The sequence below is a fragment of the Agelaius tricolor genome, unplaced genomic scaffold (assembly GCF_023055355.1).
Source record: "Agelaius tricolor isolate 1412-34295 unplaced genomic scaffold, bAgeTri1.0.p SCAF_32, whole genome shotgun sequence".
NCBI classification, from domain to species: domain Eukaryota; kingdom Metazoa; phylum Chordata; class Aves; order Passeriformes; family Icteridae; genus Agelaius; species Agelaius tricolor.
This window is the reverse complement of record NW_027269292.1, coordinates 3,440,233-3,466,689: the sequence shown is the minus strand read 5'-3', so window position 1 is coordinate 3,466,689 and position 26,457 is coordinate 3,440,233. Positions and strand designations below refer to the sequence as shown.

General features: G+C 41.2%; 1 protein-coding gene across 1 annotated transcript in view; it reads left to right on the top strand.

Moving 5' to 3' along the window:
- PITPNC1 (phosphatidylinositol transfer protein cytoplasmic 1) overlaps positions 1-24,173 on the top strand; it is a 74,482-nt gene extending 50,309 nt beyond the window's left edge. Inside the window, exons 6-10 of the mRNA XM_071451234.1 lie at positions 8,346-8,441; positions 16,706-16,861; positions 17,864-17,927; positions 21,124-21,242; positions 24,034-24,173. Coding sequence (XP_071307335.1) covers positions 8,346-8,441; positions 16,706-16,861; positions 17,864-17,927; positions 21,124-21,242; positions 24,034-24,039 — 441 coding nt within the window. The 3' untranslated portion in view covers positions 24,040-24,173. The remainder of the gene's footprint in view (positions 1-8,345; positions 8,442-16,705; positions 16,862-17,863; positions 17,928-21,123; positions 21,243-24,033) is intronic.
- The last annotated feature ends 2,284 nt before the right edge of the window (positions 24,174-26,457 follow it).

The following is a 26,457-nucleotide window of genomic DNA, read 5'->3' as shown; positions in this document are numbered from 1 at the left end:
AACTTTCACTAAAGCCCAGCATGTAAAGATTGAACCCTTGGGTTCATACACAAATAAGTTTCTTCCTGTTTCATTTTGGTATGCATTGGTTGCAGACTTATGGGAAGAAGTTTCTTGTAGGCATGAAACAAAGTTTAAATGTCTGGAAATTTGAGCTGTAAAACAGAGACCCAGTCATGTGTGGTTTGAACTCATTCTTGAAAAGGAAAAAGGCAATCAAGCAGATTTTAAGGGGTCTGAGCACAACCTTCCAGTGTTTTGGGGTGTCCCTCCAGCAGCCCTGGTAAGAGGAAGGTGTTCTGTTCTCCAGGTGGGAGGCACATTTCCCTCAGCCCCCTGGGGCTGCCTGTTCATGAGGCTGACAGCTGTTGCACTGCTTATGGCAGAATAATTACATGTACAAGAACAAGGTGGAATTTGGAATAATGCTTTTGGCATGCAGACACTTTCCCACTGGGAACATGACAGGGATCATCTATTAACCACCAGATACCAACCACTCACAGTGGCTGCCTCTCTAAGCCAGATCAGTGAGTGAGTTAAAAAGAAGGGTATTACATTACCAGCTAGATGAACATTGTGTAATTTATGCACTTTTTAATGTTCACTTCTGTTTTTTGGCAGCACTTTAATTCAGAGCAAGCCCACACCTTAGGTTTTGGGGGGGTGCAGACTAATTTTCTGGTGCATTATAATGTCAGCAGTGAGCAGACATGATCTGGGCTGCTGTCTGACAGAGGAAGAACTGCAGCTATTTAAGCAGAGTGAATTCTTTCAGTGTGTCAGCTTGTGGCTAAAATACTGTGAATCAAGCCCTGAACAGTATCCAGCCAGGGAATTCAGATGAAAGTGGCACAGAGGTGGGATACTCCAGTGATGTAAATCAAAGAAACTCTATTCTGCTTGAATCCAGCTCTTCCAATGTCATTTTTACCAGACTGCCAGTGGGCTAATATCATATTACCTTTCTATTGCAGCACCTGAGTCACAGACTAAGCCAGTGTTTGCCTAGATTAAGAGATTTCACTGACCCCTGCTTGAACTGAGGAGGAGAAAGAGCAGCTGAATTAGGGGGTTGCACTCCAGCCCTAATTTCTCTGATTTTCTAATTCTGAGAGCTGTGCTGTTCCCTGGTGGGAGCACAGTAAACCAATGGAAGATCTACATTTTTGTGCTCCCATGACTTTTATCTGGGACCACAGACATGACTGGTACAGCACTGAAATGCTGGAAGGTTCCTAAATATGGAGAGGCTTCTGTTAATCCAAACACCCTAGAACTAGGAGCAGGAGTCATCCTCATTTCCATTGCTCAATGGACAGGCTTATACCTCCCTTAAGAACTTGCAAAGTGCATTTCTCCTTTGTGTCAGCCAAGTTTAGATTAAATTTCACTGTTTGTCTGGGTAGAAAACAGCAGGAAGCATAGCACCCATTCCTATAGATTTCCATAGATACCCTGGATTTTCCTTCATTGCAACTATCAGCCTTGTCTGATGAAGAAATAATGAATCCAAAAAAACTTCTGAAAATTTTGCAGTTGTAATGCAAAATAGACTGGATGAATATTAATGTTACAGTAATGAGGGCAATAATACGAATCTGATTTTAACTCAGCTATTTCTCAATGTATTTTTTTAGATCATAGAGATTTTTTTAAATCTTTGCACTCTGATCTATTCTTCATTTCCATACTGTCTGATAAAGTAGATATTGATTGTGAAAAGCAATACTTGGACATAAGGATACTAAAACTAATTCTACTGATCCATGGAAGAAAGCAATATATATGGTCTTGGGTTCCTGTCATTTGGTAGGCTGGGATGTTATTAGAATTATTTCATTTAACATGTTGTGTTGTCTGGTATAATTCTACCTAATTATTGCAATATATCTCGATGCAAAGTTCCTGCTGATTTTTCTTCCCATTTGGCATGACAGAAGACAGTAGTAATACCAGTGAAAGATGATATCTGCTCTGGAATCCGATTTTTCTATGTCTTAGAATTCATTTTAAGCTATTTTAAATGTGTTAAAGCATTCTTGTTCCAATCTGTTAAAGTTTGCAGTTGATTTGCACAAATATAAATACTGACAGAAAGAACAATGGCCAATAAATGTCTTTATTTAGGCAACCTTGTGTAGTAGTGCAGAACCATAAATCCACTGAGCTGTGATTTCAGTGCTCAGAGCAGCTGATTTTAATGTATCCCATGTAGTTGTTCCATGGCAACTCTATTCTTAGAAAAACAGAGCCAGAGTTGGATGAGCATGTGAGTACATCAAATATTGTCCCTGCTACCTTGTAGCTTTACAGCTTCATTAACACTGCCAGAAACTGGACCAGTGAGTCAGGCCAGTCACTGTTTCCTCTTGCAGATCTTTTAAATTAAAAGTCGACTTCTTAAAGAGAAATATTATTTTGATTTTACTTTTATTTTACATTACAAAACGGAATTTTTAAAAATTAGAATGTTTTGTGAAATGGAAATGACATGGGAGGTGGCATCTGTAGAGTTCATGAAAATATTGCCTCTCTTTGTGCCCTGAGCTGCTGCCTTTGAGCAGTGCTGGGCAGGGGAAGTGCAGCCAAGAGCCTCAGTGGGAACAGAGCAGTGCAAAAGGGCACAATAATCACATCCTTCTCCCAAAGCAAACTTTGCACTTTGGGAATTTGAATATAGATAGATAAAGTCTGTATTCTGAATATTTAAAACATAAGGAACATCCTTACAGAGAGAATTCTTACAGGTATCCACTGAATGAAATGGTAGAAATGCAGGCAGGAGGGTGGGAGTTACTGCTTGTGTGTCAATAAATTGGGTGTGTGCTTTCCATGAGAACACTTCCTTAAGCTCTTTTTTATTTGAGCAGGTATTTTATTTCAACAGTCCATTGACTGCTCAGTATTTGTGTCACAAAGGACTAATTTAGTGGAGCTGTCATCTCCCTCTCACTGTTTCAGTGTGCACCACAGACACAGGTTTTGGTTTTTTCCTTTTTGTGGGGAATGCACCAACTGTGCATTGCAGTCAGCTCTGTTGGTTACAGGCCACACCATATGGCTGCAGTGGCTGCTGCAATCAGTGCCAGCCATGTCACCCATGGCACAGCCACACTGGCCCTGCCTGTGCCCCTCTGCCCCTGGGGAAAGGTCTGCAAGGCAGCTGAAGGTACAGCAAAGGCAGCCTGGGGACAGACACTGCTCCAGCAAATCACAGAGACATTCCATTGTCCTATTTGTTGCACAAGGATCATTATGTTTGACTGATTTCTGTTGATTTGTTTTGTTTTGTTTTTTAGTCACAGAATTAATTGCTGCTGATATTTGGGCAGTGATTTTTTGCCATCTGATGGTGTCTGGGGAAAGCAAAAAAAAAAAAGTACAGCTTGTCAAATAATTCAAAGGTTGTCAATAATGAAAATTCGCTGTATGTAAAATTTCCTGTGCCTTGCTCTTTGTAGCATAACATTTTTCTCTGGAAAACTCAGTGTCTGGATCTTGATTATGAAGCTAAAGTAAAATAAATTTTAGATATGACAGCTAAAAAGAAAATCCATTTCTACTTTGGTTGAGTTTAGGGTGGTTTTTCCTCTATTTTTGTCTCCTATCTTAGTAATGTGGAACTAGGTTGTAACAAACTTGAATATAGCACATGGAAATTAAATGTAAATTCACTATTTAAGGCAACTGCCATGAAACACTGATTTCAGCTGAAAAGGATTCAGCTGTGCCCTGGTTTAACCTGCACCACAGGATCTCAGCCTGGAAACTGTCAAAAGGATTGCTGGGCATCACTCAAAATATGGCAAAGTCAAAGCAAGGGACACTTTGAGGGATTTTATTTGCACCTGGACTTTTCCTGTATGATGGTACTGAGTATCCCATAATTTGCAATGAAAAAATCACGATTTTATGATGCTTTTACCCTCTCTAAGAAGTCTGAAAAGATAAAGGCAAGCAAGTGGAAAGGTTGGTCTGAAATTCCTCCTGAGGGAAGAGCTCTCTTTGTTGAACTGCAGATCCTGTGTCCCAAGCACATATGGCTATCACAGAACATATGACAAGGCCCACACTGACAGAGTGTGAACAAGTGATATGGTTGTGCCTCTACTTTTTCATTTTTCTAAATGAACTACTGAAGTTAGTCAGTAAATCTGGCACTTGAACTGGATGTGACTGGAAAAACGAATCCCAGTAAATATTATAGATAGTCTATTGAGGTTTTGGAAGCACAGCTACTTTGACATAATTACATAAAAATCCAGTTCTCTGTCCAGAAAGCACAAATCTTAATGAGATATTTTATAAGAGATGGAATAATAGGGGAGTCATGACATGGAGATCAAAAGGAGCAGGGAGCAAAGCTGCAGATAAATCTATAACTGCCTCTCCCACTCTGTGGCACACAGGGATATTCCCAGCCAGTTCAGGGAGCCAAATTTTCTCTTCTCAAAGACAGATTCAATCTTTTTCCATAGAAAAATTGCTCCCAATTATGTGTGTCCACATAAATAGTTTTATCCCACGAACGGGTTTGAAGTTGGTCAATTCCTGTAATCTCTGCCCAAATAAATCTCAAAAGGAAATTAGGGAATTTGGAAGGAGCTGAGGTTGGAGCAGGACTTACTGAAAAGTTACACATTGAATAAAGTCCATGGGTCAAGTTCTGAGTTCTGAGGAGTTTTCCTTCAGAAAAGTGGAGCAGGTGACACAACCTGCTCAAGGTGTGCAACACCCTGAGGAGCAGCCAGTGGTTCTGGCCATGGCAATCTGCAGAGCTGAGAATTTCAAGGTGGAGAGTATATTTTGTGCATTTCTCTAATGGAAGAAAAGGATTTTTCTTGCAGTCCTCACCACAATTACAGCCCTGCCATGAATTAGCTGTCTCTTTAGAGCCTTCTGACCACAAACTCCTTCTGTTTAGGCTGGGAAAAAAAGCATTTTGTAGTAATGACAGAGCCAAACACCTTTCCAGCTGGTAATCCCTGGGATGGTTCCTTTGCTCTTGAAGATGGAAAACAAACATCACAAGAGAGAATCATGTATTATGAAACAAAGCCAAGCCAGAGGCACAGATGTGACTCTTGGAGTCCTGGTGGTGCAGATGAGTGAGGAGTTTGCCAGTGTGGATGGAATAAATGCATACAGCAGAAATTGGCTTGATGCTGTTTATATCCAATCCAGGTCAGCTGTGGAGATTGGCCATAAAGTTATATTTCAGATTAACTACATCTGGATAAAACTGCAGCCAGCAACTTATCCTAAACATAGAAAAAAATAAACAAATAGGAAAAAATGCTTGTAGAAAAGAGGATATTAAATTTCCCATCATATCCTAACCTGACTTTCTGTTCTGACTGTGGCTACCAGGAGAAGGGAAGTTGCTAGCAAAGCATGTGCCAGGACATGTCCTTGCAGGGCAGGGGGGAGACAAAGGAATGAAATTTAAGTTCACCAGTCCTTACATTTCTGCAATATCCTGGATGAGCTGTTATTCCTGAGGTTCTGGAATCACCTGCCTGGGGGGGTTGTGTACTTTTCTTTTGGTTTCTAGTTGGTTCATTGGTTGGGTTTGAGGTTGGTTGGTTGGTTGGTTGGTTGGTTGAGGGTCTTTTTGTAGTGGTTTTGAGTTTTTTGGTTGTTTTGTTGTTGTTGTTTTTTTGTTTTGGGTTCTTTTTGTTTCGTTGGGTTTTTTTGGCTTTTTTGAGTTTTCACCAGAAGAAACCACTGACAGTCATAAAGACCCAGTTGAAACCTTTCTCCCACTTTCTGTCATTTTGTGGATGATGTAAATCATGCTGAGTTTTCATTCCTCTTAGGAAAGGGAAGTATATAAATGTTTGTTGTAAAAAGCTGTCACGTTACTCCCCCCAAAATAAAACCAAAACCCATGGCAAAAAGGCCACTTCAGTCTGAATGTTGCTCTTTGTTTTCCATTTGGTTGTGTATTTTAATCTCAATTAATTACTTGGCTTCCAAATGTAAAGCCTGTCCAGTTCTTTCCAATAAAATATTTAATATTCTGTCTTCTACATCATCTTCTTAAGGATACAGATTGTTCTCACCATTCAGTTTCTGCACATTTGCAAATACAGTTACACAGATTGGGAGCCTTATGCTTCTTTTTGTGGCCTTTAATCTTTTCCTATAAAACTTTTAAGTTTCTTTAGTGTCTTTGATCCCAGCCACAATAAACCCATCCTCCCTACAGGGTTTCAGGCAATCCAAGATTCTGTGGCTAAGAGAGGCATTAAGAGAATTAGAGCTAAGAAAGAAATCAGTCTTGTTCTCTAATGACTTCTTATTTTCAACTGCTGATCAAATGAGAAGATTAAATCTCTAGCTGCAAATCTTGTGAGGACAATCTGAGAAAGGGAGAAGCATAAATGATTAGACAACAAGTTCTGCTGGCAAAGGGAAGTAAGAATGTCATTCAGCAAACTTCTGGAACAAAGGAAATGGCCACAGACAGCTCGGCAGCAAATAAGGCATCGTTGAAATGGTTGAAAAATTCCTCCTGGTTTTGACAGATTGGCAAAGGCATCTGTCATCCCCACTTCCATCACAGCATTTTAAAGAGAGAAAAGGAATTTAGAACTATTTTCATATGAGGTGAAATATGTGGATCAAGTCTGGGACAGAGCAGGGCACATTTCTTTGGATAAGATACTGGGTAATAATCTCCATTTAGGCCGCTGCAAATGGGCAGAGATTTGCATGTGCTTGAATTTATGGGGCTTGTGCCTAAACCATGGACAGATTCAAAGCCTCAGCTGATCTGCTAATGTCCACTTAAGTCCCATTTCCATTATTTTAGAGAGATTATGGTGAAATGCATCTTATTCCAGAAATAGTTCAACTGATTTCATCAGGGCCTGCTCTGTATTTCTGAATTTGTTTAGGAAAAAAGCAAGCAAGGGAGCTTATAAAAGGTGACCTATATTATATATATAAACACAGAAGTGATTTACATCAATGTACCCAATTCAGAGAAGGAGCACTACAGGAGAAGGGCTTTCCTTCAAAGTTCCACATTGTTCAAATAATTAACATAATTTTTTGCAAAACAACAATTGGAGAAGGATAATATTACAAATAAAACCAGGATGGAGTTTCTCAGTTCTTCAGCAGTTTCAGATGTGTGAACATGTTACATCCAGCTCAGTGAGCATTCAGTGCTGCCTGTTTTATTCACTACCAAGATAAGTTAAAATTGTAGAGTCAAACTTCAGCTTTTCCTGTATTTGAAAGACAATTTCCTGAGCAATTTTCTTCCTACCAGCTGGTTCCTGTGTTCCCTGGAGTCCATTGCTCTTTTTGAATGCTTTAAATGGGCAGCCCCAATGCTTTCAGAAATAATGAAGTAGCATTTCTGCTACTAAAGAGTTGCTGGCATTTTGTATTTTTAACTGTTCCTCTAGAATTTAATTAAATCAAGAGAGCATTCAGTGCATTTATTAAAAAAAAAAAAAAAGAAAACAAGAATATTTTTGCTTCCTGGAAATATCAACTATAAAACATTGTGCCCTGAAGGAAAAAGCACATTGTGAGCTTATTACTGATCCTGACAGTGGATGCACAACTTCCCTGAATTTCATGGCACTAATTCATGGTAGGCTTTTAGCTCAGCGCTGTTTCCAAGTCTCAGAATCATGAGGAAAATGTATTGCAGACACAGTGTAAGTCACATGGGTCACTGAGATGCCTAAATAATTAAATTATGGACACAGGCACAGAAGGATGCTGTGCTGCAGCTGCAAATGACCTGGATTTTCAAAATATCTCCATCGTTCACCTTGCATAGAACAGGAGGCTTGCTGCTCCAAACAAGGTCCTAAAGGACTGAAATGTGTGTGCATGGATGGGCTGGGGAAGCTTGCAGCTCCCACTGGGGCAGCTCAGCCACAATTTTGATTTTCACTGTAACAACAACTCTGACTGCTCCCAGCAAACACCTGCACATTGCTGTAGCCCTTAGAGGGGGAAAACCCCCAAGTCCAGAGAGTTGGGTTTTTTACACAGTGACAGACTCCAGCACAAAGACTGGAGAATACACTAAAAACAATCCAAATTGTTGACCTTACTGTTTTTAAGCAAAGTCTCCATTCTAAAAAAATCCGAGGAAGAGCAGCAGTGGGAGCAGAAAGTGCTGAACACGATGTGAGCAGTAGGGTGGGGAATGTGTTCCTGCAAAAACTCGAGTATTTTACACAAAGCTGTTCAGGCACAAGCCTAAAATACATTCTGTTGCACAAGTCATTGAAACTGCTTGTAACACTTATTCCAGGTGGATTTTGTGAGGGTGTTGTTCTCTAACAGCCTTGAATTTCTCTAACTTGCAGATTTTTGACAAAGAAGCTAAAGATCTGGAGCGAGAAGTTTGCTTTATTGATATTGCCAGCGATGAGATTCCCGAGCGCTATTACAAGGAATCAGAGGTAAGAGGCAACTTGGCTGTGGACATAGAAATCAAAACCATTTTATTTTTGTATAAAATCTTGCTGGTCAGTAATATCTCAAGAGCCTTTGGTCAGAGGGGAAGCAGCCAGCAGCCTCTCTGTCCAGATGGCCCAACGCTTTCTTTTGCAGATGATTCTTTGAAATGCTTTCCTACCCTTATCAGAACACACCCTGTACCAGACCTTTGATATTCAGCTGGATTAGTCCAAACCAGTAAAAGCCTTTCCTTTGCATTATGAAGCTCAGTGAAGAGTTTGCAGATCTGAGCACTTTGAAACACCCCTGCTGTCCTTACTTGCTTGCCACCCTGATCAGTGAGCCCTGCAAAGGACAGATGTGCTGCAGTGACAAGGGGCTGATGCACAATTGCTTGAAGGGAACAATGTCACAAGACCAAGAGGGACTGGAGCACACTGCAGACTGCAGCAGATCTGCCAAAAAGCATCAATGGCAGCAGGCAGAGTCACTCAGAAAATTCCCTGGGAAATTGCTCCCATGTATATTTGATGGAGCACATCTCTGAAGAGCGTGCTTCTTCTAGGTCAATGCAATTCACTGCTTGAAATCAGCAGCCACTATGCAAATGAAGATGAGGTCTCAATGTTTTAATCTCAGAGTTGATAAATGATGGTTCACAACAAGCAGCTAGAGAGGAATGATCAGATCTATGCTCGCATTTAATTTTGGAGATATGATTTGCCTCTGGAGCCAAGTCTATATTCATAGCTGGCAGTGAGTATGGCAGCTGTTTAACTATCTAAAACGAGACTACATAATCATTTTTAGGATAGAAAGTGAGGACTTGCCAAGGAATATATTTCTATACTATAGGAGACATGATTTTCAGACTAAAAATATCAAGTACTTTTTATCTTCCATTTATATAGATCCTATTTTGAATGTTATGTACGGGTCATAAACCAAAACTGCGCCTACAGTAGAATGAAAAGTAATTTTATTACTTTCTTTAGATAATGAAATCTATCTGTTTAGTACCAAAAATTATATAACACCTCATGAAACAGCTTATTGGTCCCATCATCTTATCTGAGCTCCACGGCTTCTGGTTCCATTTAGGAATGAGCTGCTAATGGATCAGGTCAGCATTTGACTGTACTTTAAAGAAATCCTATGAGATTTTTCATCTCATTCTCTGCACTTCAGAAATTGTAAACACAAAGGTGGCAACCAGTTTTGCAACTTTCCTGCTCATTTTTAATAGCCAACCATTAAAGCATAATTTCCCTGTGATTAATCTCCTGATACAGAAAAACAGGCTCATCTTAAAAGAGAAAAGCATTTCAGAGTCTTTGTGTTGCTATTTCAAAGTCAAATCTAAAAACCAGATTCCAAGCAAAATGGAATTTTATATGGGTTTAGACAACAAAAATAGCCCAGCATCTGTTGTTTTTTTCTGTACTGATGGATGATTTTTCTGTTGACTACCAAATTCTGTTTCATAATTCATACAGAGCAGTAAGAACACCTTTAGTATTTAACTGTGTACATGCTGTAATTGATAGTGAATTAGTAATAATTGAAAATAGTAGATCTTCCAGAGTATACAAACTGGGGGGTTTTTATGCTACCATATGACAAACATGAAGCCAAATTCCCATTTCTGATGAGGCATCCTTCATAATTTAGAGACTATAAAAAGATTTTTTATGTTTGTAAACGTAATTTCCGTCTGTTTTCAATCAGAACAGTAATTCTATGCAAATGAGAAAGGGTTTGTGTTTCCCAAATAGCAGCTTCAGATAAACCAGTTTGTGTAAGCTTTTGAAAGGTATTTTAGTTGCACTAATAACAACAATTTGGCTGCTTTTAAACCATATAATCTGAACTGATACGAAGTTTAAAGATTAAAAGTGAAGTGCAATCCTCGGGATTTAACAATTAGATCCCACAGGATAAATGTCCTGACTCCCATCCAGAAAGACCAATGAGAACAATTTTAACTTGAGGCATGCCAGTAATCTCTTCATTTCAGTGGCTCTTTCACAGGCTTAAAATACAGCAAGTTCTTTTTCAGGGTCAGCGTGTTTGGCAGCTTCTAGAAATGAGCTTTAGTTTTCTTTACACCCTGACGAAAGCTCATTCCTCTTCAATTAAAAATATACTTGAGATTTAACAGCAAATGTCATTATTTAGCTGTAATACTGCTTACTAGGGAGTGGCTTAAATAATTTAAAGCCTTCACACACTACTTTCTCTGCTTGCCCTGTGCTGGGACTTATGAGCTTGATGGTAGAAGGGCAAAGCCACTGTGTCCTCCCACCTATGATCTAAAAAGTAGTTTTTCAGTTGTCCTGACATGAATCTTAAAAACAGATTCCATTTTCATTTCCATAATAGTGATTCACACATAAAAAGACAAAATAAATAAATAATCCCTGTATGTATAATATTCCATTTGAGCTGAACAGCTCATTCTCACCGGTGCTGAGAGAGGAAATGTGTTCCACAAAAATGTCCTGGCTGAAGGGAAAATGATTGAATTCAACTTTGTGCATATTTGCTTTTCTCTCCTTCTAAATATTAACTAAAACTGAGGAGTGAAGAATCCAGGTATCTGGAGGCTTAAGGAGAGCTGTTGCTTCATTGCAGACACTTCAAGGGAGCCTCTCCCAGTAACCCTGAGGGATCTCTTGAGCAGAACCCTCCAAGTGCTTGGGGTGCCCTTAAGGATGAGAGTGCACAGGGGACTGGAATCTCCAGGTCAATGGTGAATCAGGAGGCAGATTTGTGAGCTATTACACACACTCACAGAGCCCAGCTCTATCGTGGGGCTGAGCTGATTTCTGCCTTTCTGGAAGGCTGGAGGAGGTGAAACTGCAGCAATTCAGGTATCCTAAAGCAGGTGACCTCCCTTTCCCCTCATGGCCATCTACAAACTCCATTGTGAAGCAGCCACATCTCAAATACAGGGCTTTTTTACAAGTGTGGGTCTAATCCTTCAAGTTTTAAGTTTAAATGTGAGGTTCCAAATGGAGAAAGGTTAATTCCAGACCCCAGCTAACAAGTTGTCCTGTTTGTCTGTGAGGAGCCATGTGTTTTCCAAACTTGGATGTACATAATATTGCAGCAGGTACAGAATTTTGTTTTTCTGTACAGAGAATGTACCAGGCAGGTAAGAGTAGTTGTACATTTTGTGAAGTCATTTCCTTGTGACTTTAGCATCAATGAATATGTATCACCAGCTATATAGACAGATATATTTGTCTGAAATATAGAAAAGAACAAAGCTGAGCTATGCTGAGGAGTGAGGGCCTCCAGTGAATCATTCATGGAATGAAACATTTACCGTGGCTGTGAGCTACTGAGCAAAATGTTCAGTGCAAACATATTCAAGTTCTCAGAATTAACAATGTTTCATTTCCTGTTTATAACAAAGCAATGGAGAGCTGGACAGATGGAATAAACTTTCCAGGCTGCTTCTAAACAGATTCCATGCAGCTGCTGCAGTTTTCTTCTTCCATTGCTGGCTTTTCTCCTTTAGCACAGCTGCTCTGGGACAGGTCCACCTTAGGCCTGTCCAAGTGCTTTCAGAGGAACAAAACCTCTGTCACATCACTAAATGATGGCAGCTGAAATAATCCAGCTGCCTCAGCCCCCCAGTAAGTGTGGGCACCATGTCAGCACAGGAGTTCAGTGAAGGATGTGAAAGAGTCTGAACATTTCCTTTTCCTTACTCACTTGGTGTGTGAGTTCACATAAAGGCTGGCTGGATTATCATATTTTAACACCTCAGAACTGTCCCAATATTTACAGTTCTTAAGTATTTAGCTGAATCTTCCAGAAAATACCATTTAGTGGAAATTTTTTTAAAAGCCCTTAAAAAATGACTCTACATAAATGTCTGTGGTAGCATCTCTACATCAATAAATCTTTCCTGAGCACTGCCTAAAAAAGCTGAAATCTAAAACCTAGCAACTACAGCTGATGCTGAAATGCCAGATGACAGGTATTAAACCCATGATTGGTTCTGAAATTCAAGATAAAACAAAATGGTCTTCAGCATAAAGAGGGAAAAAAATGATTGCACTTCAAAAGCACCATGATATTGCCATAGGAGTCTGAAAAAATGAATGCAGGCATTAAAGAGAAGGAAGGATGTGAGAGGGCAGGGTGCAGGGCACAGGCAGGGTGCAGGGCACAGGGCACAGGCAGGGTGCAGGGCACAGGCAGGGTGCAGGGTGCAGAGCACAGGCAGGATGCAGGGCACAGGCAGGGTGCAGGGTGCAGAGCACAGGCAGGGTGCAGGGCACAGGCAGGGCACAGGCAGGATGCAGGGCACAGGCAGGGCACAGGCAGGGTTCAGGGCACAGGGCACAGGCAGGGTGCAGGGCACAGGGCACAGGGCACAGGCAGGTGCAGGGCACAGGGCACAGGGCACAGGCAGGGTGCAGGGCACAGGCAGGGTGCAGGGCACAAGCAGGGTGCACTCTCACCTCTGGCAGCTCCCAGTCAGGCCTGGTGCCATGGCAGAGCTGAGGGCAAGGGTGCCAGGAAGATTTGGAGGTTTTCTGTAAACAACAAATGTGTGTCGTTATTTAACTCTGAGTACAAAGGAACAGGTCAGAATTAATTGTGAAAGGACATTGCAACAACCCAGGGCTGGGTTTGCTTCCTGGAAAGGGCCTTTCCACTCCACGTCTGATGCACGTGACATCCGTGAGGAAAGTTAAGTAAATAAATGCTAAATGATAAATAATAGACTCCATCAATAAACACATTGACTCGAGGTCTAAGTAATAAAACCTGGGAGAGTGCTAGGTTTGAATCCATATCCCACATAGAGAGGCTTTTATTTCATTGTAATTTTACATTTCATTCTCAACCAAGCCCAGCTCATGGGTTATGATGTTTCTGCTCTGTTGGCAGAAGTGCTATTTTTAAATCACTCTGCACCTGGCAATAATGTATTGCAAATACAGAGTAGGTTTTGCTCCTCTAGCAAAAGGATTTGCCAGATGGGCTTTCCTAATAAATTGTGTCTGATAAAAGGACAAGAAGGTTATTTAAACAAAAAGATTTTAGCTATGCCATTACATTTAAAACAGATTGAGGATTTTGCCGGTAGATAAATCAAGGGGAAAATAGTGAATAGACACAGTATTCTTTGGATGATGCCTTCTCTGGGAAGAAAGGTATGGGTGTCTAAAAACAAAATAAGGAACACATAAAATTAATTATCTAAATAATAACATAAAAGTGGGGTCAGAGCAAAGTTCAGCTTGCACAGCTTCTAGGTACAGGAAGAAAAGCTTCAAGTACGTGTGCCATGAGTGCTGCTGAGAGAAGCAGTGCTGGGTACCAATATAATTTCTGTTTGCTTTTAATGGAAAATTATCAGCCCTGCTTCATTTTTTTGTTATAGAAGGACCTTATGTGCCTAATTGCAGAAACAATTCCAGGTTGTGAGTCTAAATTTAGCAATTTGAACTCAGGAGTAAGGCACATAAAAACATTCTTGTCCAAGTTCTCATTAATTTCAGTAGGCTTTGGATCAGGCATTGAAGAGAAGAGATGAGCAGTCCTGGTTCCACCAAAGTCCCTCTGGCATGGCCTGCTGCCCATGGCTGTGGTCAATAGCAGAGGCCTAGGAAAGGTGTAAAAATATAGAGGTGAATGTAGAGATCCTTCCCTTAAAGGCTTCCTTGTATGACCCACAGCACAAGCAATTGCTGAGCCAGAATTTGTGTGTTTCTAAAACAGTCAAAATGTTGTCAAACATGTACTTGTTTAGCAGCTGGGTTAAAGCCCAGGGATATTCGTTTTCCTTACAAGAGCTCACCTGTGTCAAACGTTGGTGCCCTTTGAGCTGATGGCCCAGGCATGGAATTCTCAAGCTGACTTTGCCCGATGTCACAGTGTGCCTTGCATCCCCCTGCTTGGCTTTTGTGCAGCCTTTGAGTCTCAGCTCCCTGAGCAAGCACTCAGGAAAGTCTTTAACACCTTGGTCTTTCATCAGCAGCCTGGGAATCTGTTCCTCTGAGGTCTGGCTTCCATTCATCAGCCTGCAGTTTTATGGTACCAATATGTTAATGCTTCCAGAGAGGCAGGAATTTCCCTAAGAGCTCTTTGATGTGAGTTGCTGAACTGGCTCTTCCCATGGAGCTCTCCAGCCAATTTGTGACTAATCCTCATGTCCTTCAAGAAAAAGGGGCAGGATTAAGGGATGCAGAGGTGCCATCTCTGGGTGCTGTTAAGGGAATTTGCACCTGGGAGTGATGTAATGGATCAATTGCATTGCAGTTGGTGGGTGATTTGTGGGCCACAAAATTTAGAGTGATTCCCACTGTGTGTCCCCTTGTCTGCTGGCTTAAACTCACCAAACCAAACCAGACCCAGCCCAGAAAACTTGGGAATGAGCAGTGATGCAGGGCAGTTATTCATTATTTCATTTTTTGTTAGAATTTCTTGATATTTGATACCAACTCAAATTGATTACATTAAATCCCTTTGGACTGCACTGAAGTTTCTCTATTACAGTTCTGGTTATCTCTGAAGGACTGTAAAGTACAACACTCAGAATTATTAAAGTGTGTATCTGAAATGCTGAATCAAGGGAATGGCTCCATCACACCAGCACTGTGTGTGTGTGTGTGTAAGAAATAGCAGACCCTGACTTATTTTCCTTTTTAGAGATTCTTATTTCACAGTGGAACATTTTGCAAGCATATTTGAAATAATATTTTCTGTAATTATTTCTTTTTTTAAGGAACCTCCAACTAGAATGTTATGTCTTTCTGAATATTATGTTTTCTTCCCTTTTTTTCTTTTTATTGGTGTTATTATTATATTGATTGCTTCAGGCAATGATCAATTATTAAACAGCTCTTTCAAACAGAAAATGTGTAGATGGTTGAGCTTTGCTGGGTGACAAGACTGGCAGCAGCAGTGACCATGAGCTGTGCTGTACAGGGGGTGTTGCTCTGATAAATTATGATGCTGAACTGTTTTTATGGTGATTTCACATTGAAACCTTATTATACTGTGAGCTCAAAGTCTCCCCTTTGCAAAGGCTGTGTCAGCAATAAAAGCAGTGACTTTCACAGGGAGGAGAGACTCTCACCTCATTAGAGCTTTGGAGAGAAGCTTTAATGGCAGAGCTTCAGTTTAGGATAAAACCAGAAGTCAAGAGATAAATAAATGGTAGGAACATGAACACTGGGTGATACCTAAACTCACACTGAATGAAGCAAAATGAAGATCAGAGTAGTTACCAGTATTTTGTGGTTTTTCTCCTGATTGTCATCCATTTCATGCATAATTTAAGCACTAATTAAGTACATGATTAACTACTTTTATAACAAAGGATCTTCCCAGACCTCAGCACTGGGGAAAGAACACAGCTGAGCACTGCTGGTTACTCTTCAGGACAGATTTTAGAAGCTCCACTGTGAATTTTCTGAAATGACATAATTTTCAATTTCTGACAACCAGTGCTTAACCATAAATTATTTCTATTTACAAGATATAATTAGCAGGATTGGACATAAAGGGAAATAGAATTATACCAATATGGAAAATAACACTTTCATGGATAAAACTGTATCTTGTACAGATAAATGTAAACTTTAAAAAGATGAACTAATGCCTTTAATGGTTTTATGAAATCATGTTGTCATTTCAATGTTGTAGTTTCTTTGATTTCCCAGTTCCTGAAAGAGAAACAGAGTTGGGATTACTCAGTGTCTGCTCATGACTTAGTTGTAACCAGAGACTGATAAACTGCAGGAGTTTCCTACTTAGCTTAGGATGAACGAGTGCACTTGAAACTGAAGGTGGCATTGCCAGGGTCAGTGCTGAAGTGTCAAAGCTCCAACTGGACACAATTTCAGGAGACAGGCACAGGTGGGAAGTACAAGCAGTTCACACCAAGGGGCAGTGGAAAAACAGCCTCTGAAGAAGCCACTATTTTTATTTTTCTTTTCCAAAGGCCATAAATAACCCTTGGAGTGCACTGCACTGAATGACTTGCAATAACAGATTTTCTTACAGCAGAAAACGTCCTGGATGATGATTGTCAATGCATCTCCAGGAATATGATGCCATTGATTCACTGCCAGGCTTGGATTTTAGCATATCCTCATGCATTTTAAAAGTCAATTTCCTATTACTTTTTCATAAAGTTTATTAGCATGTTTTGTGTCTTCTCACAACTTTTACTTAGCAAACTGACAAACACAACTTCTCCTCCTGCATTTCCCTGTATGTTTTCTTTCTTTTGCAGGATCCCAAATACTTCAAGTCACAGAAAACTGGGAGAGGCCAATTGAAAGAAGGCTGGAGAGAGACCCATCAGCCAATTATGTGTTCCTACAAACTTGTGACTGTGAAATTTGAAGTCTGGGGACTTCAAACCAGAGTAGAGCAATTTGTACACAAGGTCAGTGAAACAGGAGCTGTTTCTTATCCTTCACATGAGCAGAACTCGAGCACTCACGGGAATGTGGCTATGGCTGGAGGAGCCTGGGAGCTCAGCCCAGGCTCAGACCTCTCACAAGGTCTCAAAGAGCTGGAGCAGAGCCCAGCACTTCACTCTGGGTACAAACGTGACAAAGCCCAGAGCTGCTCAGGCCTAAGGTTGAGAAAAACTATCAATAACATTTTCAGTGCTGTGACCAATATGTGAGCTGAAGCATTTCTGAGCACACAGGGGTCCCACACACACAGCAGTGAGGTGAAGAATCCCTTAGAAACACAGTGGGAAATCAGCCTACTAAAAATTCCAATTTCTGGTCAGTCTTCTAAAAAGTCAATTCATGAATAGCATAACTACAAGGTGATCAAATTTTTAATAGTATTGACCTTCTACATGTTAGAAAAAAATGAGAAGGGAAAAGAAGAGATCCAGAACGTCTAATTGGCCAATGATTATTGGTGTTGTCATTATACTGCAAGAGTTCTATTGCAATTACATTGCAAGGGTTCCATTTTGCTGGAGTTTTGTACCTCCTTGATGTTTCTCATAGGCAGCTCCTCTAGGCACTGACTCTTCCTTCTCACAGCAGCCAAGTGACTCCAGTTCCCTTTCAACCAACCAATCCACTCTATAACACTCTTCTTATTATTGGCTACAGCTGTGGCCTGTTAAAGTCAGGCCTGCTCCTAATCTTTAATAATTAACCCAGCTGAACTCTTTAAGGGGTAAGATTACTTTCTATACTACCTTTATTTACTTATATTCTATCCTCCTATATATTGGTATTTCTACACATTCCCAAATGGATTCCTTGCTAGTCAAAGCCATGATTCAGTGCTGGCAACAGGTCCAGAATGACTTTTTAGATTCAGAACTATCAGAGGGTTTCTCACTTCAATCTTGTTGAAAGACACAGATGAGATGTTTTGCTGCTGCTGGGGCCTTTAACCCTTTCCTTGTTTGCAGGTGGTCAGAGACATCCTGCTGATCGGTCACCGGCAGGCGTTTGCCTGGGTGGATGAGTGGTATGGTGAGTGTCCTCCTGAGCCAATTAACCTGCTAATTAACCCTTCCAGGGGCTGGGACATGCCATGATTAACAGCAGGTTCCATCTGCTTTCATGGATCATCAGGTCCTAGTGTGACTGGTTCATGGAGGAGATGGAACCATGTTAAAGATCATCTCCTTCCATGGGCAGGGACACCTTCCACCAGGCCAGGCTGCTCCAAACCCCATGCAGGCTGGCCTTGGAGCCCTCCAGGTATGCTGGATCAGGCAGCAGCCAGAGAGGCCTTTCCATGCCAGCATGGCAGTGCACCTGCCCCAGTGCCCCACCTGCCCTGCAGGCAGGACTTGTCTCTATGGAGAACCTCGTGCAGGTTGGAATAAAGCTCCTTCTTAAGGCTGCCTGAACTTGCAGCCATTTCCATCCTGCAGACTCCTAAGGCCTCTGACCCAACACATTTCCAGCTTTTTAGGAAAGTTTTAAGCTATTGATATGGATTGCAACAAAGAAAAGATAGAGCTTTTCTGAAAAAAGATGTAGATAAGCATAAATCCTCTGGGGTCTGATTCAGCAGCAGCTGCATGCAAAAAGTGCTGGAATCCATGAGGCAGCTGTGAGAATGTGGGCACTTCCAGCAGGACAGAGCAATCTGAATATCAAACCAGAAATCACAGTGTCTAAAGTGAGCCCACTGGTTTGTACCTTTTACATGCATCTTCTGTAAATATCCATCACCACAGCTACTCTTAAAACAGGCCCTGAGACAGGCCATGGAAATACCATAGGAATTTGACAATATATTTAGAATGTTTATTTAGGCCCTCCTCAAGCTTCAGGAAACACTAATTTGGGCATTTCATGGGTGAGGGACACCTCTCTCACCAGAGCTCAGAGCCATTGTGCATTGCTCAGGAAGTCACTGCTGCAAACACATCTCAGAGGTGTCACAGCCCTGCACTGGAATTCAGCCACCAACTCAGTGGGCTCATTGTTTGGAAATAGAGAAAAAATCGCTTTTGAAATCACAGTGTTCTTATAAATTTAATACTGCATGAAAATCTTGTGCTGTAATGGTCATAAAAATACTGAAACTGCTAAAAATATCTTTTTCTATTGGGATAGCTGTAAACTAGTGAGAGAATTTTATATCCAGTGAGAGAGTTCTTCAGAGCTATTTTTTTTTTTTAATTTTAGATTTGTTTCTTTTTTTACCTGAAATAGAACAATCCATTCTTTTCCCTGTAGCAAGTCAGGGAAACTGATAACTTTAAATAAAACAGCCTGACTTCATGTAAAAATTGAGCCCATAAATTTGCTCCCAGTCTACCCAAAATATCCATACAGTGAGAGATGGAGAATGTTACTGAGAAGCAAGGTGTCAGCTGCACTTTAGCAGAGTTACTGATAATGATGACAAATGAACAGCCATGAAGTTAAACATACTAAACAGGTTTAGCTCAAAAACATTTCACTATAGATTTTCCTCTCCTAAGTCTAAAATCTCCCTGCCAAAAATACTCTTTCCACAGATGAAATACTGTGATACACAATTATCTTGTGGATTCTTCCTTGTCAGAGTGAGCCTTTTTACTAACTAATATAGTGTATTTTTAAGAGCCTAATTATCAGCTTAAGTAAAAAAACTAAAAAATCTGGGCTTAATAAAATAGGTATAATGATCTAGCATCCAAAATATAATTTTTAATGTCTATTAACACCTTTTGAAATGGAAGTTTGAGAAAGACCTGGAGATGATGGTAGTCAGATAAAATGAATCAAATAATCAGTGTAATAAACAATGTGTATGTTAATGACTGGTTGCTGTTACTGACCCTGTAAGTATGAATGTGTTATGTCATTTAATTTACTAAACTCTATTTAGTTTTATTATTAAGAACTTCTATTTCCTCAGTGTTACTTACTAATAAAGAGCATGTTCTGTGCTTGGCAAAGTGCATCCCAGCATGTTACTGACACAGCTTCTGGGCTTGTTTCTCATTCCAGACAACAGTAAAAGACTGAAAGAGTACGAGTTAGGGGTATTCCATGTTTCCTTTTCAAATTCCTTGATCAGAATTTCAGACTGCATTTGTTTTTACTGATGGACTATGACATCATGCTGTCACTACAACAGCTGAAGTTGTATCTTGCCTTAAAAGCTGCCTCATAAAATGCAGCAGGAGCTCACAGCACAGAGCAGGGAGTGGTGTGATCCAAGAACTCCCAGATCCCAGTGGCACATCATAAACTGAGGAATATGGGGGCCTCAAGAGCAGATCCCAGTGCCTGACCAAAGGGGCACCCCTTTGCAAACAGACTGTGCTAATAAAATGCTCTTTAAGTGTTTGGAGTCACAAGTGGATGGCTGTTTTTACAAGGCTCTGAAGCTACCAAGGCATTGTAAAGAACAGCCCAAACCCTGACACTGCTCCTGTTCTGACCCCTCACTCCCCAGGGCATTTATGGAAAGCCTGGGAATACTCAGAAGAGTCCCAGGTCAATTATTGGATTCTTTATGTTTTTGCTGGAGCTGTGGTGACAAATCCTGTTAAAGGTGTTAACCCCCCATTGCCTGGTGTTCCACAGCACTGGCAGGCTGTGCTGGGCAGTGCTCAGTGATCCTGCTGCTGGGATCAGCCTCATCTGGGGGATATTTCTAATTTTCATCACTCATTCAATTGCTTGAGGCTATACAACCATTACCATACTCATTATTAATTCACTTACCAGTTTAAGTGTTAGTTTCTGGAATCTAAAGTGGGCTCTAACACTGTGATTTTTGCTGGTGATGAGATGTACAATGCAAAGTTAACAAAAACTCTTTTTCCAAGTGCTGGAAAGGTAAGTAAGTATTTATAATATTTCTGTATCTATCCTTTATTCCAAAGGATCTTCTAAAATCTCTTTAGAAGATCTTGGCCTTTGCCAAGGCCTGCACTTCAGTACTTTGTGCCTACCTTACATTACACAGATACTCCTAAACAATTTCCACTCCTTCCTGTTCTCTGACTCCCTTTGACTTAACCTTGCACCTTCCTTGGCTGACACAACTACCTTTATGAGGCAATTTTCATAAAGCTAGTTGCTCCTTGCTTTTTAAAAAATCCTTTGTTGGCTTCTGCTGAAAGACTTTGTGTTCCTAGAACCTTCTCCTTAGGAAAAAAAAAATAAGTTTGCACTGAATCAATGGAAAATGCCAACAATTTTGAACTTTTTACAGATATGACTATGGATGATGTTCGAGAATACGAGAAAAATATGCATGAAAAAACCAACATTAAAGTTTGCAACCAACATTCATCTACTGTGGATGAAATAGAGAGCCATGCCAAAGCAAGAGTATGTCAATTTTTGAAACATATTGCCCATCCTCAGCTGATGCATCTGCACACACCAGAAAAGAGCAACCAATTGCTGATCAGCCAGTGCAATTTTGGGGAGGTTTTGCTTCAATAAGAACAGAATCTTTCTCCATGAAGTGCAATCCTGCCTTTGGTTTGCACTGTAACCCTGCCAGTTATGTAAGGGAGGGTGGGGTTGGGCTCATATACAGCTCCCTGGCTTCCAGGAAAGCACAGTGTTCAAATTTCATTTGGATACATAAAGAAGAGATTAAATAGGATTTTTACTTTCTATTCTTTGAATAGTTAAAAAATACAGGAGTTCACAGTGGTCTAGTCAAAAAGCCAAGAACATGGGGAGTGGAAAACTTCTATGGGATTCACAAAATTCTTTCTTTCACCAGGAAAAAAAATCTAATGAGTTATTAACTCTTTTCAAGGTAACTTTAATGTTACTGTCATTGATTAGCTACCAACAAGGTGGGATGTATTTGCAGAAGTATGTAGCAGTGGTTTGTGGAAAAGGGCAGCTTTCTGTGTAAGTTCTCTGGTCTGGAGATTTCATAAAGTACTTAATTACCTAATTTGGGCTCCACAAGTAGAGGCCTAAATTTAGAGTTTGATACTCTCTGCAAATAGAGAAGATGCAGCAGCCCTTGCCCCTGCAATGTCATTATTCCTTTATTTCTGCTAATGGTGCTGTGGAACTCAGTGCTGGGTTTACTCATGAAATCAGTGTGGGGCAAGGCTTGAAGGGCTCCAAGTCTTCCCTTGGCTCTTGCTCAGTGCCAGCTGGCCCCAGCCTGAGGAGATGCTGTCTGCATAGTCCCTGGGCAGGTAATTCTTGTGCTCGTGACACAGCAGCTTCACTGACATCAAGGTTACTCCTTAGCAGAGAATCAGTTCAGATTTTGGCTCTACACTTCAGGATTTGGTTCTGAATGAAGTCTGCCACCTGTAGTTTCCATGTGGAAAAAATTGTTATTGAGGTCAGAAGAGAAGTTGTTATCAATGAAAGAAAAAAGAAAGTGAACCTGAGTCTTCCTAGCTCAGTGTAAGGACTGTTTTACTTGAGTGTATATCTCAGCAGAAGGAAATTAAAGCAAATATCAATATATCAATATCAAGCAAATATTAAAGCAAAAGTCAATTGAAGTGTTTAATGTCTGAATTGCAAATGAAGAGTCTTGGAGGCTCCATTCAGTAAGACTTCACTTCAAAGGACAGTACACTGACAAACCTTCCTGTCCCCTTCATTTGTCCAAGACAGCCTTTGGTTCACAACGTACAGAATTCCTCAATCAAAATCCCTGTGATTTCAGTGAGATCTGGGACACTTTGAGCGCAGAAATTCTCACCCACTGTTACAGGGTGTGAAATGAAATGTAAACCAGCAAAACAGGTTCAAACCTCTCTCCAACATGAGTAGGTACAGTTCCCCTGGGACCATCTGTTTATTGCCAGCACTTCTGTCAGATCTGCAACAGGCAGATTCTCACTCCTAATGGTGCCAGTGTGGGCTGGAGAGGTCCCCGCACTGCGGTGCAGGGGGAGCCAAGGCAGCCGGCACCGTGCACGCCTTCGATTATTCCGTGGGATGCTGGAACACAACAGAAAGCTGCTTCAACAGCCAAGGTTGCAAAGTCTGCAGCTGGGCAGGGGCAAAAAGCATCAGTGCCCTGGAAGGACAGGATTATTTTATCACAAATTTGGTAATCCCCACTGCCAGCCCTGTGCTTCAGACACTCGAATATATGAGACTTCTTAATTGATTAAAAGACTCCTGGTTTTATTTCTATATGTTTGATCTTTCATGGCTCAAAGAATCTATAAATGGTCTAATGAAATACTTCAAATTTATGAATTTAACTTGACATTCAGCAAAAATCTTAACATTGCCTTCAGTAGGCTCGGTGGGCGTCTTGCAGGCACTGCAGACACGGAGCAGCAGGTTCCAGAAGATCTTTGCTGATTTTCTGCTCAACTTCCCGGTTGGCAGCAGATGTCACTCCCGGGGTTTATCGCAGGTTCCGCACGGCTCCGTGCTGGGATCGCGCTGCCCTCTTGCGGGGCTGGGCAGCACCGGGACAGCCCCGGGACAGCCCCGGCCCCTCCGCGCTCGGCCCGCCCGCCTTTCCTTCCCTGGGGGCTTTAATCCTCATCTCCCCTGCCTGCGTTCCGCGGGGCATTGAGCGTTTGAATCTTGCGGCTTTGTCAAGGGAGAGAGAATTCTTCAGGCTTTATTGGCGGAAAAGCAAAACAGGCTCGGTCCTTGCATGAAGCTGCAGCTCGAGTCAATGAAAGGAGAGAGAATTTTTCATCCCTTGGTAATTACAGCAGATGAACAAACCATGACAACCCTTTGCCCACTTGGCCTTATAATCGAAATGAAAAATTTAAAACCCCTTTCAGTTGTATTTTGTTTGAAGTTCTAAAAAACGCTAGCCGCTGACTGTATCCAAACGTCCTCTTTAGTTGCCTGTGGAATAGCTGGATTTTGCCAGCAATTCCAGAGGCAGCAATCTTTATTCAGCTCAGACCCAGGTACAGGAACCATTAGTACGTGATTAATGTACTTAAAACTCTGTTTCCTTTACATCGTGCTCATTGTGCTCCAGTCAGTGCCTGACAATGGGGAGGCATTCATGCGGAGAAGCACTTGATGAGATGCGTGATAAGCAATCGTTCCCTGCTTTAGGATTTGGATGGAAGTAGTTTAACTGAGTTAATGAAATGATTATTTGAAATTATTCTAACACGCCTTTGTCTTTCATTCCTTCTGGTTGAAGACATGACAATGGATGAAGTCCGAGAGTTTGAACGAGCCACTCAGGAAGCTACCAACAAGAAGATTGGGATTTTCCCACCGGCAATATCTATCTCTAGCATTTCCATGCCTTCCTCGACCCGCAGTGCTCCATCTAGTGCTCCATCAACCCCTCTCTCCACAGATGCTCCTGATTTCCTAACAGTTCCCAAAGATCGGCCTCGGAAAAAGTCTGCTCCAGAAACTCTCACTCTTCCAGATCCATCGAAAAAAACCTTTTAAATTAACCCTGCATGTTTCCTCCTGATAAGCCATGTCTGCCACAGCAAGAGTGACATAACTCCATTGCTACAAAGGTCGTGGTGGTTTGTTGGTTGGTTTTGTTGTTTGTTTCAGATAATCTTTCCGGTGTGGAAAGATGACTCCTTTCCTCAGACTTGATCCTTAAAACCTTATGAAAAGTGCATGCAAGAGAAAGTAGTTTATATATTCCTAAAGTAGTGTTTCAAGCCATATGGTGCATCTTACTGACACCAATGGAACAGTCTGAGGGGATGCTATAAACGAAAACCAATCTTTCTGTAGCAGTACTCTGCCTGCAAACCCTCATCTAGGTCACAGCATTTATAATTAGGAGTAGGTATTAAGTAAATCTGCCAAGGACTTCTGAGGCAAATTAGTGCCAACTAGAATGCAGGGTTAACAGAAAAAAACCCTCCCATTTTCTTCTTTTATAACCAATTTTAAAATCTTTCCCACTCTCAGGCTTCTCCTGTGTGTTCATAAACCTTTGACCTGTAACTCATTGTACTTGAACACCAACAGATCCACATTTTGCTTAATATGACTCAGGATTTGGGGCCTAAAACACAAAACACAAATCTTTTCAAACCTAAAATATCACTGTATCAAAGCCCCAGTTGTAATTAATTATACCGACTTTGAGGCCATTGAACTATTTCTACCTTGCACAGAATTTGTAACAGGAACCACCTATTTCTTGTAGATAATGTATTTTACTATCCCTGTCCTTTTGTGAGCTCAGAGTGTTGGTGTTCATCAGTGGTGTTCTGTGCCATTGGAAAAAGCAGCTGAATTGTGCCAGTTGAGAAACAAAAGCAATGAATTCTGTCTTTTCCTCGCTGCAAGAAGAGCAGTAGTCAGGCTGGGAGACCTTGAATGCAAAGGGAAGAAAACAGGAGACTCCTTTTTCTTTCCTGCCTTGCATCTCTGCTAAACAGAACAATCTGACAAAGCTGGGTTCAGGCACTGCCTCACTGGGGAAGGGGGACAAAATCAGTCACTTCAAAAAGCAAACCAGGGGTGGGTGATGTTGAGGAACCAGAAGTGGTCTTCCTGGTGTGTGTGTGTGTGTGTGTGAAATCATTCCTCAGTCTCAGGAATTCAATTGTTGACAAGGATGTTTCCCAGAGGGAAGTGTAGATGGTGGAAGAAGGAGAAAAATAAATGGCAGGAGTGGCTCTTCTTTCCTTCTCTTCAAAGCATGAACTGGGTGAGACCCTTTCCTTGTGCCCCTCTGTGGGACACTTTGCTCTCCCCCACACAAGCTCTGCTCCATGGCTGCTGCAGCTCCTTCCCTCGGTGACATCGGGGAGCCACTGTCCAATTCCAGGGAATGACAGCTCCTACCTGAACCATGATCCCAGTGGGTGATACTTTGTGCCACCACTGATGGTTCATGGATGGAGGAAAAAAGAGACTTCTCCAGAGCTGAGCTGTCCCTGGATATTGAACACTCAGTTTGGGGGTGCCCAAACCTGGGCCACAGTGGCTGAAATGCACTGAGCTCCTCGCTGCTGCAGCTGCAGCACAAGTTTTGTGAAATGAGTGGTATTTGGGGAGAGGTTTTAGGAGCAGCAGCAATTCCACTGCCAACCTGCACTGAAACAAGTGTTCATTTGTCTGATAGTGAAAATCCTGCAGCCAGCAATGTCCAGGAGCTCCCTGCAGGTTTGCTGTGGTCCTGCATTCTCCCATGTCCTGTCCAGGCTTGGCTTTGCTTTTCTTTCCAGAGCTGGTAATTCTGACTCATTGGTGACCTGATGGGTGATGCTGCTTTGTTTAAAAATGTTGCTGTAATACTGAAAACAAAACTTTCCTACACAGGTTTATGATTTCCATTTAACACATTATGGAATCATAGGATCATGTGTAATTTTTTATTGTTATTATTGATTTATTGTATCAAGATTGGAACATTGACAGCAAAGGGAAACCTTTAAAAACATAAAACATTGCTTGGTTAATTTCTCATTGCCTGACTTTGGCCCATACAGAAATAGTTCAGGTCTGCTCCACCTGAAAGTCTGTTTCAATGGATTTTTAATTTGTCCAAGACAAATTTGCTCAGCTCTATTCAGTGTTCTGGTGCTCATGTGACTGTTTCTATTCACATTTTGGAATCTGGGTTTGACACAGATTATTA